Source organism: Anser brachyrhynchus, assembly GCF_964034855.1.
Source record: "Anser brachyrhynchus genome assembly, chromosome: 29".
Classification (NCBI taxonomy): domain Eukaryota; kingdom Metazoa; phylum Chordata; class Aves; order Anseriformes; family Anatidae; genus Anser; species Anser brachyrhynchus.
In genome coordinates this window covers 23,903-39,637 of record NC_137722.1, presented here as the reverse complement: position 1 = coordinate 39,637, position 15,735 = coordinate 23,903, and the positions used below count along the sequence as shown (strand labels likewise).

Sequence of the window (15,735 nt, the reverse complement as noted above, 5' to 3'; positions counted from 1 at the left end):
GGTTCCCACGCTGCACCCCCTTCACCGCACCTCATTAGGGTCATAGTGCTAATGAGCTGTGCCCGCGGCAGCAGGTCCCGATCCCACCACCAGGCTGGTGCAGAGGCTGGAGGTGGGCTGGGTACCACCAGGGTACCCCTGGGTTCCACACCCCGGGCTCCAGGTTCCCCTCATTCCCCTTCCACCTCCCTGGAGGGCAGGAAGCCAGGGGGCAAGCTCTCATTGTTTTGAAAAAGACTGCTTAATTGCTTAACCACTTTTAATTTATATTTTAATTAGCAGAGGTGTCTGGAGGTGCCATCAAACTGAGGCTCGCCACTTATCCTGCTATTAAAAAAAAAAAAGAGACTTCCCCCCAAACCACAAGCTGCAAGTGCAGCCCTGACAATAAAAGGCAGCTTAGCAGCGCACTCTGTAATTAGCTCTTTTATTGGAAACATTCGTGGGAGAGGTTTGGGGAGCCAGCTCCAGCTCCGAGCCTGTTCCCTCCTTTCTTTTTCCCTGCAAACATGCAAATTTGGGCCCACGAGTGGAGCTGAGGCATCCCCACGGATGAGCAGTTGGTCCAGGGGGGGCTTTTCCTCCTGAACCTTATCCAGCGTTTGCTGAGCTGCAGCACCCTCAGCCCAAGGGGATTTGTGCGGCGGGGAGAAGCCGACGAGCTCCTGGTCCCTCAGCCACCCCCATGCACACAGCCTCAGTGTGAGACCCCCCCAAGTCCTTCCTGTAAGCCCCCTCCCTCCCCAGGGCTCTGGGATCCCCCGTTTCCCAAAAGGGCCGCTGCGGGGGCACACCGAGATTGCTTTACGCAGGGCGGTGGCAGCTGCATCGCCTCCACCTTGCGTAACTGGCAGAGGAGCCGTGCGAGCCTGCCGGAGCCTGGCGGGCGCAGTGCTGGCAGCTCCCAGGGCGGCTCCGACGGGCACCGCGGACACCGCTGGCTCCCTGCCTGGCCGGACGCTTGCCCAAGAAACACCCATTGAGCATCAAGTCCTAGCCCTCTGCTGGGGTGGGAAAACCCATCTGAGACCCCAGGGCGAGCTTCTCCACCCATCCTGCACCAGGGCTGCAGGAGCGTGGGTGCCCGGGGAGCCCCGGGGGAGAAGCTGGCCCCCCTGGGACCGTGGGTGCAGGGCAGAGATCTGGATCCTGCAGTGCCACCCCACAAATGGGACCGCTGCAGGCAGCAAAGCATGCAGCAGAGGTCAGACGTCCCCAAACCCAGCAGCTCAGGCCACTTTCCTACACCAGAAACCCAGCCAAAATCCCCAGGCATGGTTTAAAACTGGGCAGCTCCATCGCTACAGACCCAGACCCCCAAGGACCTGCTGCAGGAACCCCACCGCTCCCCAGCCATGCCCTCACACATCCACCTGCCGAGGGACTTCTCCTCCTGCTGGGCACGGGACAGCCCCTAGGCGCCCACACATGCATACGAGCTTTGCTAGGCCAGGCTTAGAGGCTGCAGAGGGGAAATGGGCTCTTCCCATGGGACGATATAAATAGCCGGCTCCTTTCCATCCCAGCAGTGAAACCTGATCCCCAGAGGTTTCACTGCAGTGTTAATGAGCTCCTGGGACACGCGGCTGCGGAGCTTCAGCACCGCTTATGGCAGATCCCCGGCACCCTGGGGTGGCACCGTGGGGCTGGGGCCCACCACGGTTGTGGTATGGGGACACAGGGAGGTGCCACCTCTCTGGTCTGTGGGGCTCCGTGGGGGAGCAGGAGGTGACTGTGGTGGGATCCCATAAACCAGGATTTAGGGGCATGGCTTAGTGGTGGGGCTCAAGAGGTCGGGTCAGTGGTTGGACTCGGTGATCCTGAAGGTCTTTTCCAACCCAGATGATCCCACAGAATCACAGAACATCCGAGTTGGAAGGGACCCACCAGGACCATCAAGTCCAACTGCTGGGTCCCCAAAGGACCACCCAAAACACCAGACCATGTGTCTGAGAGCGTTGTCCAAACACTTCCTGAACTCCGGCAGCCTCCCGTGGTCCTGTGATTTACCCCAACGGGAGCTGACGGCACTCAGCACCTCCAGGAGCACCCACAGGGCTGCGCAAGGAGCCATCCAGCCCCACGCGAGCTCCTCGCAGCCCCACAAAAGCCACAGGTGGGTAGGGGACAGAGGTGGCACTGGGCTCCCCAGTTCAGCTGCTCGCTTTCCCCAGTGCCCCGGGGCTGCTCGGCCCACCCCGCCCGGTCTGGGATGCAAAGCAGGAGGCAGAGAGGACGGAATGAAGCGCAGCGGGCAGGGGAGCGCCCGGGGCTGCTCCACGCTTCGATGGCGCAGCCGCAGCTCCACCACCGGCGCTGGGGAGAGGGGGGAGCAGCGCAGACTCTGCCCGCTGAGGGTGCCTCGAGCGTGGGCTGCCCCCAGTCCGCAGCATCCCTCGGCACCCTCCGCGGGGGAAAGGCCAGGGAGCCCAAACCGGCCCGCTTTTGCCCCAGAGAAGCAGCAGGGAGAGCAAAGCCCGCTTCGTCAGGCAGCGAGGACTCAGCCGCTCAGCTCGCAATTAGTAAGCGGGCAAATTGCAGGGCTGGGGCCTGGGCTGGGAAGCACAAAGCAGAAATAACAAGGTGGGTCCCGAGCGAGATCAAAGGCTCCTGTTGCAGAAGACGGCGGCACACCTAGGGCTGTCACCGCTGCCGTTGCGCATGGCCAAGAGCCCTGGGCGCTCGCTCGGGAGGCTCTGGCTGCAACAACCCCACTCCGACGTAGCTCACAGGCAACACCTTCCCCTGGGAACCCGCGGCCCTCTGCAGGAGACATTAATGAGGGCGATAACTCGTGCGAGGAGGGCGATGCCGCTGACCACTCGTGCCTGCTGCAGCACCGCGGGCGCCACCACGGCCGGCAGGGGCACGGAGCTCCCCCAGCCACCTGGCCCCCTCCCGCCTCGGTGGCCTCATGGGGACAATTTGGGGAATTCGGCCTCGGGGAGACAGGGAACAACCCCCCTGGCTGTCCCTCAGAAATGGTGCAAAACCTGAGCCCCAGCTGCCAGGCAGTGAGAATTGGGTGTTGGTGCCACACTCAGAGCCGCACAACCCCAGAGCACTCAGGACCGCCCCCCCCCCCCAGCACCGTCGGCCCCTCTAGAAGCACCCCAAAAGGACTGGGAGCACTCGGGGCTGCCTGCAGCTACGTGAGCAGGGACACCCGAATTTGGGCCAATTCAGAGCTGTGAGGGTCTGTGCTGAATACGGGGGTGGTGGTGACGGAGGGGGTGCACATTTACATGGCCTTGCTTTGAGGACTGGGGGCACAGAGCATTTCCCCACCCCAGAGCACTGTTTGGGGCCAGGATGCTGGATTTCAGTGAAAAGGAATGAGGGAAAATGGGGTTGAAGCCTCCAAGCTCCAGGGAAATGGCAAAGCTGCTCCTAGTGCCAGCTGTGGAGGGTGCAGGGGGCTTTCCCCTCCAAACAGCAGAAATGGCACGTTTTGGGGAGAAACCAGGTAAAATGGACCAGGAAGCAAAACAAGAGCCAGCCAGGAGGGGACGGAGGGCAGGGACCAGGGGACAGGGCCGTCCCCAGCCCCTCGGGGACGGAGGCAGGAGCCCATGGGACATCCCTGCGTCCATCTGTCCACCCGTCCCGTGCTGGCCGGGGGGGGCCCACGAACGCAGGGCACCCTCTGAGGCCCCCCCAGACCCTGGGGCTGGACCCGTCTGTAGGGATTTGGGGAGGAGAAACACCCCAAGGGCCGGGAAGGGTGCGAGGGGTGTGCGTGTGAAAACACCAAGCGAGGAGCTTTGGGCGGATCCTGCCCCACTGCTAATTACAGCCGAAAGCTCGTCAGCAAGCCCCAGCTTGCTGCTGGCCCCGTGCCCCTCGCCACGCCTGGCCGAGCCCCCCACCACCAGCGTTGTCCCGTGCCCACCTCACCGCTCCCAGCCGGGGCTCAGCGAGGTCAGGGCCGGGGCAGAAGGGTTTTGGGGTCCCCCTGCCAGGGCGGGACACAGTGCTGCAGGGGTGGACCCCCAAGACCCCCGCCTTGGCACACCCCCGGGTTTGGGGGGGGCGGGGGGGGTCTCTCCCCTCCCTGCGTTCTGCTCGCTTCCAGTGAAGGGACCCCGAAGCCGCCCCGAGGTTTTGGGGTGAAGGAGCCCAGCCTGGCCCCGATGGGGGTCACCGGCCAGCAGCTGCGGGTGCCCGGTGCTGGCAGAGAGGGAAATTTTGGGGAGCACCCAAATGCTGTCCCCCTGCTCCCCCCACCAGGCAGGAGGGGACCCCACACCCAGCACCCCCAGAGCCCATCGGAGGCCTCCAGCTCCTCGCTCCCAATGCTGGGACACCCCAAAAGGCTCTGACCGCTCCCCCCCCCCCAAAGCACATGGGCACGCATGGGGCCCGGCACATCCGCCCCGCTGAGTCACGGGCACCTCCCGCGGGGCAAGCCGAGGCGGCAGCACCGGCACCGGCACCGCCACGGCCCCCCGGGACACGGCCCTGCGGGGGGGCACAGGATCGAACCCACCAGGGGGGTTGGAATGAGTCCCCAGGCCCTGGTAGCCCCAAGCCTCGGTGTCCCCAGTCTTTGGTAACCCCAAGTCTCAGTGTCCCCAAGCCCTGGTGTCCCCAAACCTTGGTGTCCCCAGCCCCAGTGTCCCCAAGCCTTGATGTTCCCAAACTTCAGTGCCCTCAAACCTCGGTGTCCCCAGTCTTTGGTGCCCCCCAAGCCTTGCTGTCCCCAATCCTCAGCTGTCCCCAAACTTTGCTGTCCCAGAGCCTCGGTGGCCCCAATCTTTGTTGTCCCCAAGCCCCAGTGTCCCCAGTTTGGGGCAGTGGCAGTGCCCCCCTCCAGCTGGGTTCAACCCTGGGGTCTGCACGTTCTTGTGGTGGGGTGATGGGCGGGGTGTAATCCCCCCCCAGCACCTCTGGGTGCTGCCTCATCCCCTCCGACATGGCGAGCACTGGGATTGGGTTGACAATGGCATGGGGTGGGGGTGAGCACACCAAAATCCCACCCTGATCCCAAAAATGCCCAAATCCCCAAATGCCCCCCGAAATGCCAAGACGCAGCCCTGCCCCCAAAGTCCCACCCCAGCCCCAAAAAAGCCAACCCCCCACACGCCCCCTGCCCCCAGCCCACCCCCCGTGCCTCAGTTTCCCTTGTGGCACCTTCCTCGGAGCCCCGGGCACCGCCAGCCCCAGCTCGGCGGCACCGAGCACCGTGACGCCCCCCCCTCAACCCCCCCCTCAGCATAGCACCGGGAGGGGACCCTCGGGGCTCAGCACCCCCCCGGCCACCTCCAGACCCCAAATGCTTTGGTGGGAGGAGTCTGGAGAAAAAAAAAACAAAGGGTCAGGTCGGGGGAGGGGGGAGGTTCCCCGGGTGCTGGGGGAAGGTGGGGGGGCCCCAGGGGCTCTACTCCGCGGGGGGGGCCCGGCTCCACCCCGCGGATGCGCTCGCGCCGTCCCCGCTCCTCTGCTGCCCCCCAGTGCCTGCAGCCCCAAAATTCACCCGGGGGGGGGGGCAGGAAGGGGAAAGGGGGGGCTGGAGCTGCTGGGGGGGGAGGGCTGGGAAGGGGGAACCATGGGGGGGGGGGTCCCGTTGTTCCATACACCCCCCACCCCCCTCCCATAGGGTCAGGGTCTCCCCCAGAGCCCCCCACCCAAGGCAGCCCGCTGTGCCCCCCCGGAGCTGGGAGGCATCGGGGAGGTTCTTGGGGAGCCTCTGGTGGCCACCCAGGCCCTCCCCACCCCCAAATGCGGCCCTTTTTGCCCCCCCATTAATTAATTAATTGGTTAATTAACGAACAAGCAGTGGTTGGGTGCAGAGCGGGGAGGAGGGGCCGGGGAGGAGGGGGCGGGGGGGGCGTTAATTAGCGGCAATTAGCGGCAATTAGCAGCGAGCGGGGTGCGGAGCGCGGAGCGCGGTTCGCTGTGCTGACGCCAGGTGTCACCCCCGGGCCGGGAATTGGGGGCCGGCTTCCCCCCCCCCGAGCACCCCAATTCCCACCGCCCCCCCCTCATAACACTCCTCCCAGGGACGCTTTGGGGGCGTCCCGCGGGTGCCCGGTGGGCACCGACCCCCCCCAAACCCCCTAACCCCCCCCCGACCCCCAGGATCGATCCCAGCGCCGTAACCGTTAACCCGGGGACAAAGGTCCCATCCTGCCCCCCCCGCCCGGTCCCCAGCACGGGAGCAAAGCCCTCGGTCGGAGCGGGGACACAACTTTCTGGGCGGGGGGTGGCGAAGGAAAAGGTTTGGGGTTTTTCGCCCCCCCCCCCCCCCCCCCCCATGGGCACAACCCTCATACGAGACACCAGAGAATCTCATGGGGGCCCCAGCACAGGGGGGCGAGGGGTGCTGATTCCTGGAGGAGGCCTCGGTTTTGGGGGGAAATCGGCCGGAATTGGGCCAGTTTGGGTTGGAAGGCTGCAGCTGGACCCCTGCCCAGTTACGCGCAGCCCTAACGAGCGCAGTAATTAATGGGGGCACCCAGCGGGGCCCGGCTCTGCGTGGCAGGGGGGGGAGCCCAGGACACCCGGGTGGAGCCTGGGACCCCCTCGGGACGGATCCTGGCACCCCAAACTCCAGCACCCTCGGGTGACTCCTGGCACCCCAGACGGATGCCAGCAGCCCTGCCCTGGGGGCGACAAGGTCCCCTTCCCCCCCCTTTGATGCCCCCCCCTTTAACACCATCCCAGAACCCCTTTGTCCCCCCCTTTTGACGCCCCCCTTTTGATGCCCCCCCTTTTGACGCCCCCCTTTTGATGCCCCCCCTTTTGACGCTCCCCTCCGACCCCAGCACGCAGGCACGCTGTGGGTTCCCAAGTGTTTATTATTGCAGGAGCCCCGACACCCCCAGCCCTGTACTGGGGGGTAAGAGGAGGGGGGGGTTACAGTGGGGGGGGGACCCCACCGCCCCCCCCTGCGGCTCAGACACACAGGGGGGGCACGGGACGGACAGCGGGATGCAGGACGGACAGACGGACGGTGGGGCCCTGGCTCAGGACAGGACAAGAGGAGGGTTCCAGGGGGGGTCCTATCGGGGGGGGGTCCCATCCCTCCTGGGGGTCTGGATCCAGCCGCAAACAGCTCCGGGTGTGCCCGGGGGGGCTCAGTTGGCCAGCACGTCGGAGGACTCGGACACCAGCTTGCCGTCGCGGGTCTCGATCTTCTTGATGACGATGGCGCGCGACTTGGCCACAGGGGAGCCCTCCAGGGCCGGGGGGGGCACTGCGTAGCCACTGGAGAAGGAGCTCCCGAAGCCCCCCCCGAAGCCCCCGCCGTAGCCGGCTGCAACAAGAAGGGGGGGGGGGAGGAAGGGGAGGGTGCTGAGCAACTTGGGGTGGCGGGGAGGGGGGGCACAGCCCCGGGACCCCCCCTTACCCGCGTAGCTCGCCGTCCTGGTGTGGATGCTCAGGTTCTGCACGCCCGCCTCCAGCCTGCGGGGGGGGGGGGGGGCAGCTCAGCACCGCTGGGGGGGGGAGGATGGGTCCCCCCCCCCAAAAGGGTGTCGCCGAGGGGCCCCCACCTGCTCTCCTCGCCCTCCAGCAGCTTCCTGTAGGTCGCGATCTCGATGTCCAGGGCCAGCTTGACGTTCATCAGCTCCTGGTACTCGCGCAGCGTCCGGGCCAGATCCTGCTTCGCCTTCTGCAGCGCCGCCTCCAGCTCCGCCAGCTTGCCCCGCGCGTCCTTCAGCGCCAGCTCCCCGCGCTCCTCCGCCTCCGCGATGGCCGCCTCCAGGCTGGCCCGCTGCGGCGCATGAGGGGGTCCCCTCGCACCAGGGTTTGGGGGACCCTCACTCCCCAGCATCCCCCCTTGCGCCACGCAGCCTCCCCCTTGGCACCCCAGCACCCCCCCTATACCCCAGTGTCCCCCCCCTTGCACCATGCCACATCCTCCCTTGCACCCCAGCAGCCTCCTCCCCTTACAGGCCAGCATCACCCCTTGCACCCCCATATCACCCCTTACACCCCCATATCACCCCTTGCATCCCCATACCCCGCCTTTCACCCCCAGGTCCCACCTTTGCACTGCAGCTGCCTCCCCCCTTGCACCGCACAATCTCCCTCCTTGCACCCCAATGCCCCCCTCCTTGCACCCCCATACCCCACCTTTCAGTGCCGTGCCCCCCCTTGCAACCCAGCATCCCCCCCTTGCACCTCCATACCCTTCCCTTGCCCCCCAGCATCGCCCCTTGCATCCCAATATCCCTTCTAACACCCCAGTCCCCCCCCCCCTTGCACCCTGGTACCCCCCCTACCCCCCCAGCATCATCCCCCCTTGTCCCCCAGTCCCCTCCCTTGCCCCCCAGCATTGCCCCTTGCACCCCTGTAGTCCCCAACCCCCCTTGCCCCCCAGCACCTCCATGGGCTGGGCCCCCCCATGGGGCCGCGGGGGGGCCCTGGGGTGCCGAGGGCAGAGGAGGAAGGAGGAGGAGGAGGGCGGGGGCGGCCCCGCCCGGGCCCCACCTGGTTCTTGAGCGCCTCGATCTCGGCCTGGGTGCGCTGGACGAGCCGGCTCAGCTCGCTGATCTCCCCGCGGGTGCTGCGCAGGTCGGCCCCGTGCTTGCCCGCCGTTGTCTTCAGCTCCTCGTACTGCGGGGGGGGCGGGGGGTCACGGAATTGGGGGAGCGTGAAATTGGGGGATCGTGGAATTAGGGGATCATGGAACTGTGGGGTTGTGAAATTAGGGGATCATGGAATTAGGGGATCACAAAGTTAGGGGGTCATGGGATTAGGGGATCATGAAATTGTGTGATTGTGGAATCACAGGAGCAACAAAGCACACAGCCACAGACTCATGGGGCCACCAAATTTCAGAACCCTGTCTCTGCAAGACCCCATCACCACGGGACCCCATCACCACGGGACCCCACAACTGCGGGACCCCAAACTCACATTCCCACAAAATCTCAGCACCACAAAACCCCGGAGCCACACTCCCAGAGCCGTGGGGCCACAACACCACGGGCGCACAGCACCCGAGGGGGCTAGGGGGGAAGGACATCGGGGTCCCTCCGCTCCCAGCCCCGCTTGGGGTCCCCCTGCGCTCCCCCAGCTGCCCTGCAGTGGTGGTGGGGGGGCAACGGCTGGGATGAGGCCGCCAAAGAGAACAGCCCCGGGGGGGCTCTGGGAGAGCAGGGATGGGGCTGGGGGCTCCGGTGAGGGCATCCTGCACCCCTCAGCACCGCAGCCCCACAAGCTCCTCTGGCTCAGGAAATCGGGGAGCAAGGAGCCGGGGCGAGCCCGGGTGCGCCGGGGGCGATGCTCGGGGCTGGGGCTGCTGCAGCCGGGCCGGTCGGGGCAGCCGTCACGGGGCCCGGCTCGCCCACGCCGCAGACACTGGGAGCACTGGGAGCAGCCACCTGGCCCCCGGGCGGGGAGGGTTGGGTGAGGGCAGGAGGAGCAGGACCCAGACGGCGAGACGGGGCGTCGCGGCGTGTGGGGTGTGCTGGGGGATGGAGCACCCCGGTGTATGGGGTGTGCTGGGGGGACAGAGTGTCCTGGGGTATGGAGCACCCCGGTGTGTGGGGTGTTCTGGGGGATGGAGCACCCCAATATATGGGATGTCCTGGGGGACAGAGCATGAAAAGGGACGGAGCACCCAGTGTGTGGGGTGTCCTGGGGGACAGAGCATCCTGGGGGGGCAGAGTATCCCAATGGTTGGGATGTCCTAGGGCATGGAGAGTCCCGGGGGATGGAGCATCCCAGGGGAGAGCGTCCTGGGGCATGGAGGGTCCTGGGGGACGAAGTATCCCAGGGGACGGAGCATCCCTGGGGACAGAGATTATGCAGGACAGAGCACCTTGGTGTGGGGGTGTCCCGGGGGATGGAGCACCCCAGGGAACAGAGCATCCCATGGCTCGGGGCGCCCCCCCACCTTGATCTGGTACATGCTCTCGGCCTCGGCGCGGCTGCGGTTGGCGATCTCCTCGTACTGCGCCTTCACCTCGGCGATGATGCCGTCCAGGTCCAGGCTGCGGCTGTTGTCCATGGAGAGCACCACGGACGTGTCCGACACCTGTGACTGCAGCTCCCGCAGCTCCTGCAGGGCACGGGGTGGGGCTGAGTGGGGGTCCCCTCGCTGCACCCCCCACACACACACAGCAGCCCCCCCCTGCGCCCCCACCTCGTCGTAGAGCTGCCGGAGGAAGTTGATCTCGTCCGTCAGGCTCTCCAGGCGCGACTCCAGCTCCACCTTGTTCATGTAGGCTTCGTCCACGTCCTGGGGGTGCAGCAGGAGCCCATCAGCCCCCCTCCCGGCACCACCTGCCCCCCCCCGGCCCCCGCCACCTCGCCTTTTTCAGCAGCACGAACTCATTTTCCTTCTCGGTGCGGTGGTTGATCTCCTCTTCGTACCTGCAGGCACAGGGGAGGCTCGGCGGGTGCACGGGGACGGGGGGAACATGGGGATGTAGGGGACAGGGGGACTCAGAGGTGCAGGGACATGGAGATGTAGAGGACATACGGACACAGGGAGGTGGGAGGGATGGGGACATGTACAAGGGGACACAGGGACATGGGGACCCAAAGGTGCAGGGACTTGGGATATCAGAAGAATTGGGGGCTCTGGGATGAGGGGACACAGGGACAGAAACAAGTGTGGGGACAGGGGGGACATGGGGACCCAGAGATGCAGGGCCATGGGGACATGGGGATGGAGGGACCTGGGGACATGGGGATACAGGGACGCAGGGACCTGGGCACATGGTGATGCAGAAACCTGGGTGCAGGGGGACATGGGGGTGTGGGGACACAGGGACATGGGGGCACAGGGACACAGGGACCCACCCAGCAGCATGCCCCATCCACGAGCAGCAAGGCAAAGCCGCCTCCGTGACAGCCTCCCCCCAAACCCCAGAACCACCGTGGGGCCACCACCCAGGGGGGGACGTGGAGCCCCCCGGGGCCCTCACTTGTTCTTGAACTCCTCGACCAGCCCCTGCATGCTGCCCAGCTCGGCCTCCAGCCGCAGCCGCTCCTGGCCCAGGCTGTCGAGCTGGCGCCGCAGGGTGCCCACGTACGCCTCGAAGAGCGCGTTCAAGTTGCTGCGGGGGGGCTTCTGGTTCTGCAGCAGCCCCCACTTGGTCTCCAGCATCTTGTTCTGCTGCTCCAGGAACCGCACCTGGGGAGGGGCACGGGGCGGTGGCACCGCCGGCACCACCGGCACTGCTGCCTCGGCACGGGGGCACCGGATCGGGGGGCGTGGGGCCGGGATCTCGGCACGGTGCTGCAAGGCTTGGGGGGGGTGGGGAGCAAGGGAGGGGGACAAGTGCAAGTGTGGGGGCTGGGTTGCAACTTTGGGGTCTGGGGAGTGAGTCTGGGTGCTGGGTGCAATTCTGGGGTGCTGGGTGCAACCTTGGGGCACAGGGTGTGGATGTGGAATGCAGGCGTGGGGTGCTGGGTGTGGGTTTGGGGTGCTGGGTGTGGGGTCCTGGGATGTGGGGGTTGGGGTCTCAGGTGCACATTTGGAGTGCAAATCTCTAGTCCTGGGGTGCACATTTGGGGTGGGGGGGTGCAAGCTTGGGGGGCTGGGTGCTGAGTGGGGCTGGCCCTGTGGACCCCCTGCTGCCCCCCCCTCCCCACCATGGGGCAAGGCCCCACAGAGCACCTGTACTGGGGGAGGGGGGGGGAGGGGGGGGAGGGAGCAGCACCCGGTGTGGGTCTGTGGGGGGAGGAAGGGAGGCTGGAGGGGGACAACAAAGGGACAACGCCCCCCCCTCCCAGCTCCCACCCCATGCCACAACCTGCCACGTCCCCGGCAGGGGGGCAGGAGGGGACAGGAGTGTCCCCACAGTGCGTCCTTGGGGGGGGGCAGCAGGTCCCCGAGGGGGCCAAGATGTGCCCAAAGGGGTCAGGAGGTCCCGAGGGTTCTGGATGTCCCCAGGGGGGTCTCAATGTCCCCAAAGGGGGCAGAAGGTCCCCAAGGGGGTCTCAGTGTCCCCAAAGGGGCTGGGAGGTGTCCGAAGGGGCCAGGAGGTCCCAAAGGGGCCAAGGAGGTCCCCAAGGAGGTCTCCATGTCCCCAAAGGGGTCAGGATGTGCCCGAAGGGTCCAGGAGGTCTCGGAGGGGTTCCCAGTGTCCCCAGGGGGGGCGGGAGGCCCCCAGGTGGTCTCAACACCCCCAAAGCTCTCAGGATGCACCCAGGAGGTCCCCGAGGGGCTCAGGAGGTCCCCAGGGGGTCCCGGCCACCTCCGGCCCCGCCACCAGGGGAGGTTTGGGGCAAACAAAAGCGGGACGGGGCCGTGTCCCCCCAAAGCCCCCCGGGGCCAGCACAGCGGGGCGGGGGGCACCCGGGGGCAGGGGGTGCCCAGCCTCACCTTGTCAATGAAGGAAGCGAACTTGTTGTTGAGGGTCTTGATCTGCTCCTTCTCCTCCTTGCGCACCCGCTGGATGCTGGGGTCGATCTCCAGGTTGAGGGGCGTCAGCAGGCTCTGGTTGACGCTCACAGCCGTGATGCCCCCCCCGGACCCGCAGGAGGCGGCCGGGCCCCGGTAGAGCCCCCCAGTGCTGTACCGGCCCCCCCCAAAGCCCCCGAAGGCCGAGGCCGCGCTCATCCTGGCGGCGGGGCCGGCGGTGTAGGAGCGGGAGCTGAAGGAGCGGACGGAGCTGCTGCGGGTGGTCGTCCTGGGCACCGGCACGGACATGGTGGCGGCGGGGGGCGCGGGCGGGGGGCAGGCAAGCGGGGCCAGAAGGGGGCGAGAGGCTCTAGGGGGGGTCGCGAGGAGGTGGCGAGGTTGCAATGAGGTTGCAATGGAGTTGCAAGGAGGTTGCAAGAAGCTTGCGAGGAGGTTGCAAGGGGGTTGCAACAAGGTTGCAAAGAGGTTGCGAGGAGGTTTTGGGGAGGTTGCAACAAGGTTGCAACGAGGTTGCAAGGAGCACGCAAGGGGGTTGCAAGGAGGTTTCGGGGAGGTTGCAAGAAGCGCGCACAGAGGTCTCAGGAGGCTGGAGGAAGGTTGTGGGCAGGTTGTGAGGCTGCAGGGCGCGAGGAGGCCGCAGGAGGCTGCGAGGGGCCGGGCTGGGCGGGCGAGGCCGGGTTTATATCCCGGAGCTGGGGGAGGAGAGCAGGAAGGAGGCCGGGGCCCAACGCAGCACCTGCGCCACTTAACCCCTTCGCAGCGGGGAGCCCATGGGATCCACCGGGATCCTGCCCCAGCGGGGCGCTGGGGCGGGTGCTTGGCCGAAAATCCTGGGGGGTGGGTTGGGGGCAGGGGCAGGGGTCGCATGCTGCCCCCACCCAGAGCTCAGCACCACTCCTGGAACCCACCTGGCTGCGGCATCCAGACCCTGAGCCTAGGACCCAGGACCCCTGCCCCTGGCCCCAACAGGTGGCCCCAAATGGTGTCCCCAGCCCCATGTCCCCATCCAGTGTCCCCAGACCATGTCCCCAACCCATGGTCCCAGCCCCATGGTCCCAGCCCCTGGCCCCAGGCTCTGCCCCCAGCCCCATGTCTCCAGCCCCATGTCCCTATCTCATGTCCCCAACCCCTGCCCCCAGCCCTGACCCCAGCCCCATGGCCCCAACACCCCACTCCAAGCCGTGTCCCCATCTGGTGGCCCCAAATGGTGTCCCCAGCTCATGTCCCCAACCCCATGGTCCCAACCCCCAGCCCCAGACTCTGTCCCCAGCCCCGTGTCTCCAACACCACATCCCCAACCCCTGACCCGACCCCAGCCCCAAACTCCCAGCCCCCCCACCCCCACCAGCCCCATGGCCCCCAGCTCCCCGTCCCCTCCTGCTGGGCACCCCCCCAGAAGCCCCCCACGGGTGTTTCTGCAGTGCGAGGGGCGCCGCTGCAGCCCGGTCCCATGGGGGTCAGGATGCGGCCACCTCCTGCCCCAGCTCCCGGCGCAGCGCGGTGCTGGCAGGGCAGACGGGAGCGGCGTGGGGCAGGACCGGGCTCGCCCCGGGCATGGGGCCGAGACGGCGGCGCGAGGCCCTGCACCTGCCGGCGGGGATCTGGGAGCTGCTGCACCGGCACGGCCGGGAGGGTGGCCGTGGGGCAGCGCCAGCACCGGCGGGGATGGAGCGCAAGCAGAGGGGGTAAGGGATCGCCGCTGCTCCTCTGGCTCCGGGTGGCCCCAGGTTGGTCCCCTCCCATCCTACACCCACCCACACATCCATCTGTCCGTCCCTCCATCCATCCCATCCCATCCCATCCCATCCCATCCCATCCCATCCCATCCCATCCCATCCCATCCCATCCCATCCCATCCCATCCCTATCCCCACCCCACCCCATCCCTTCTGTGCATCCATCCGTCCGTCCATCCATCCTTCTGTCCATCCATCCACCCTCCCACCCATCCATCCCTCCATCCCTCCCTCCCCCCAACCTTCTGCCCGTTCGTCTGTCCGTCCATCCACCCCACCACCACCCTGTCCACCCCCCCACCCCCCCATCCCAGGACAGAGCCAGGCACCCTCTCTTCCAGACTCCTCTGTATTGGGCTAAAACAGCGAGGTTTTGGTTGCGAGGGGCTGCAGCAGGGACCCCTGGAGCGGGGCCGGCTCCAAGAGGGGACCTGCTGGTTGGGGTGAGCGGGAACGGGACTGGGAGCGGGAGTGGGATTGGGAATGGGAGCAGGAGCGGGATCAGGAATGGGACCGGGAGAGGGAACAGGAGTGGGACCGGGAGTGGGACCTGGGCGACCTCACCCCCATGTCCCCCCCCAGCCTGGCGCCCACACAGCCACCACCCATCCCAGTCCCCCCCCCAGCCCCTGTCCCCCCCCATCCCTCCCGAACCCCACACGTGAAGCACCCCCGGGGTTCTTCCCCCCACACTTTGCGCACACGGGGGTCTCAATGCCCCCCCAGAACCACTTAACCTGGGGGGTGGGTGTGTTGAACCCCCCCCTCCCCCTCGGGGGCTGGAAGCATCCGTGGCCGGTGGGGGGCTGGGAAGCTCCGTCCCCCAGGAGGAGCCCCCCCCTCCCCACAGCCTCTCTTATCAGGATGGAATTTGCAGCCCAGGCAAATGCCTCGTGCCTGCCGCGACAGCGCCGGCAGGGGGGGAGCGGGGCCCTGGGTGGGGGCCAGGGCCCGGGGGAGCACGAGAGACCCCCCCGGCCCCCCCGGCCCCGCTCCAGGTCCCTGCAGCCCAAGCAGGGACTTCCTAGGGCCAACCCCCGCCCGCGGGTGGGGAAACTGAGGCACGAAGGGGGGGGGGGGAGAACACACCCATGGGGGGGGCAAAGCAGCGTCTCTGCCCCATAGGGAAACCCCAGCCCCATGGGGGGGCTCCGTGCCAGCACCCATAAAAAATCTGTGCCCCCGAGATGCTCCCAGACCCCGCCCAGACCCCTCAGCGCTGCCCCACGGCCACCCCCTGGCCCCCAGCTCAGTGTCACCCCCCCGCACCCCTCCAGGCTCGGGACCCCCCTCGGTGGCTCCCCGCAGAGCTCGCGGGGGGGCCCGGCCCCGTTTTGGGTGGGGGCCAAGGCTCCGTTGTTTGCCCTGGGCTCGGTGTCACCGCGTCACTGCCTGCTGCCACCCACCCCGGCCACCCCCCCGCGTGTCCCCCCCTTGTGGGGGGGCGGGCAGAGTACCCCTGGGTGCCCCCGAACGACCCCCCCCCGGGGTGACGGCCGGGGGGACCTGGGATGTCCCCAGGGGAGCACAGACCGTGGGGGGGGGGGCACAGGTGCCACCACCCCCTGCATCCCTATGACCGATGCTGGGGGGGGTGCGGGGAGCCCCCCCAGTTCCAGGCCTGTTTGCAACCCAAAACCAGGGCTGAGGAGGAGGAGGAGGGGGAGGAGGAGGA

The 15,735-nt window shown here is 67.3% G+C and overlaps 1 protein-coding gene across 1 annotated transcript; it reads right to left on the bottom strand.

The window, feature by feature from the left end:
- Positions 1–6,782: 6,782 nt before the first annotated feature.
- On the bottom strand, positions 6,783–13,081 carry KRT8 (keratin 8). Its single transcript, XM_080570632.1, has 9 exons — positions 12,287–13,081; positions 10,884–11,092; positions 10,266–10,326; positions 10,097–10,192; positions 9,848–10,012; positions 8,437–8,562; positions 7,497–7,717; positions 7,352–7,407; positions 6,783–7,258 (listed from the first exon to the last, which is right to left on the bottom strand). Exons 1-9 carry the CDS (start codon positions 12,611–12,613, stop codon positions 7,080–7,082), a joined length of 1,440 nt encoding a protein of 479 aa, XP_080426758.1. The 5' UTR covers positions 12,614–13,081; the 3' UTR covers positions 6,783–7,079.
- Positions 13,082–15,735: the final 2,654 nt, after the last annotated feature.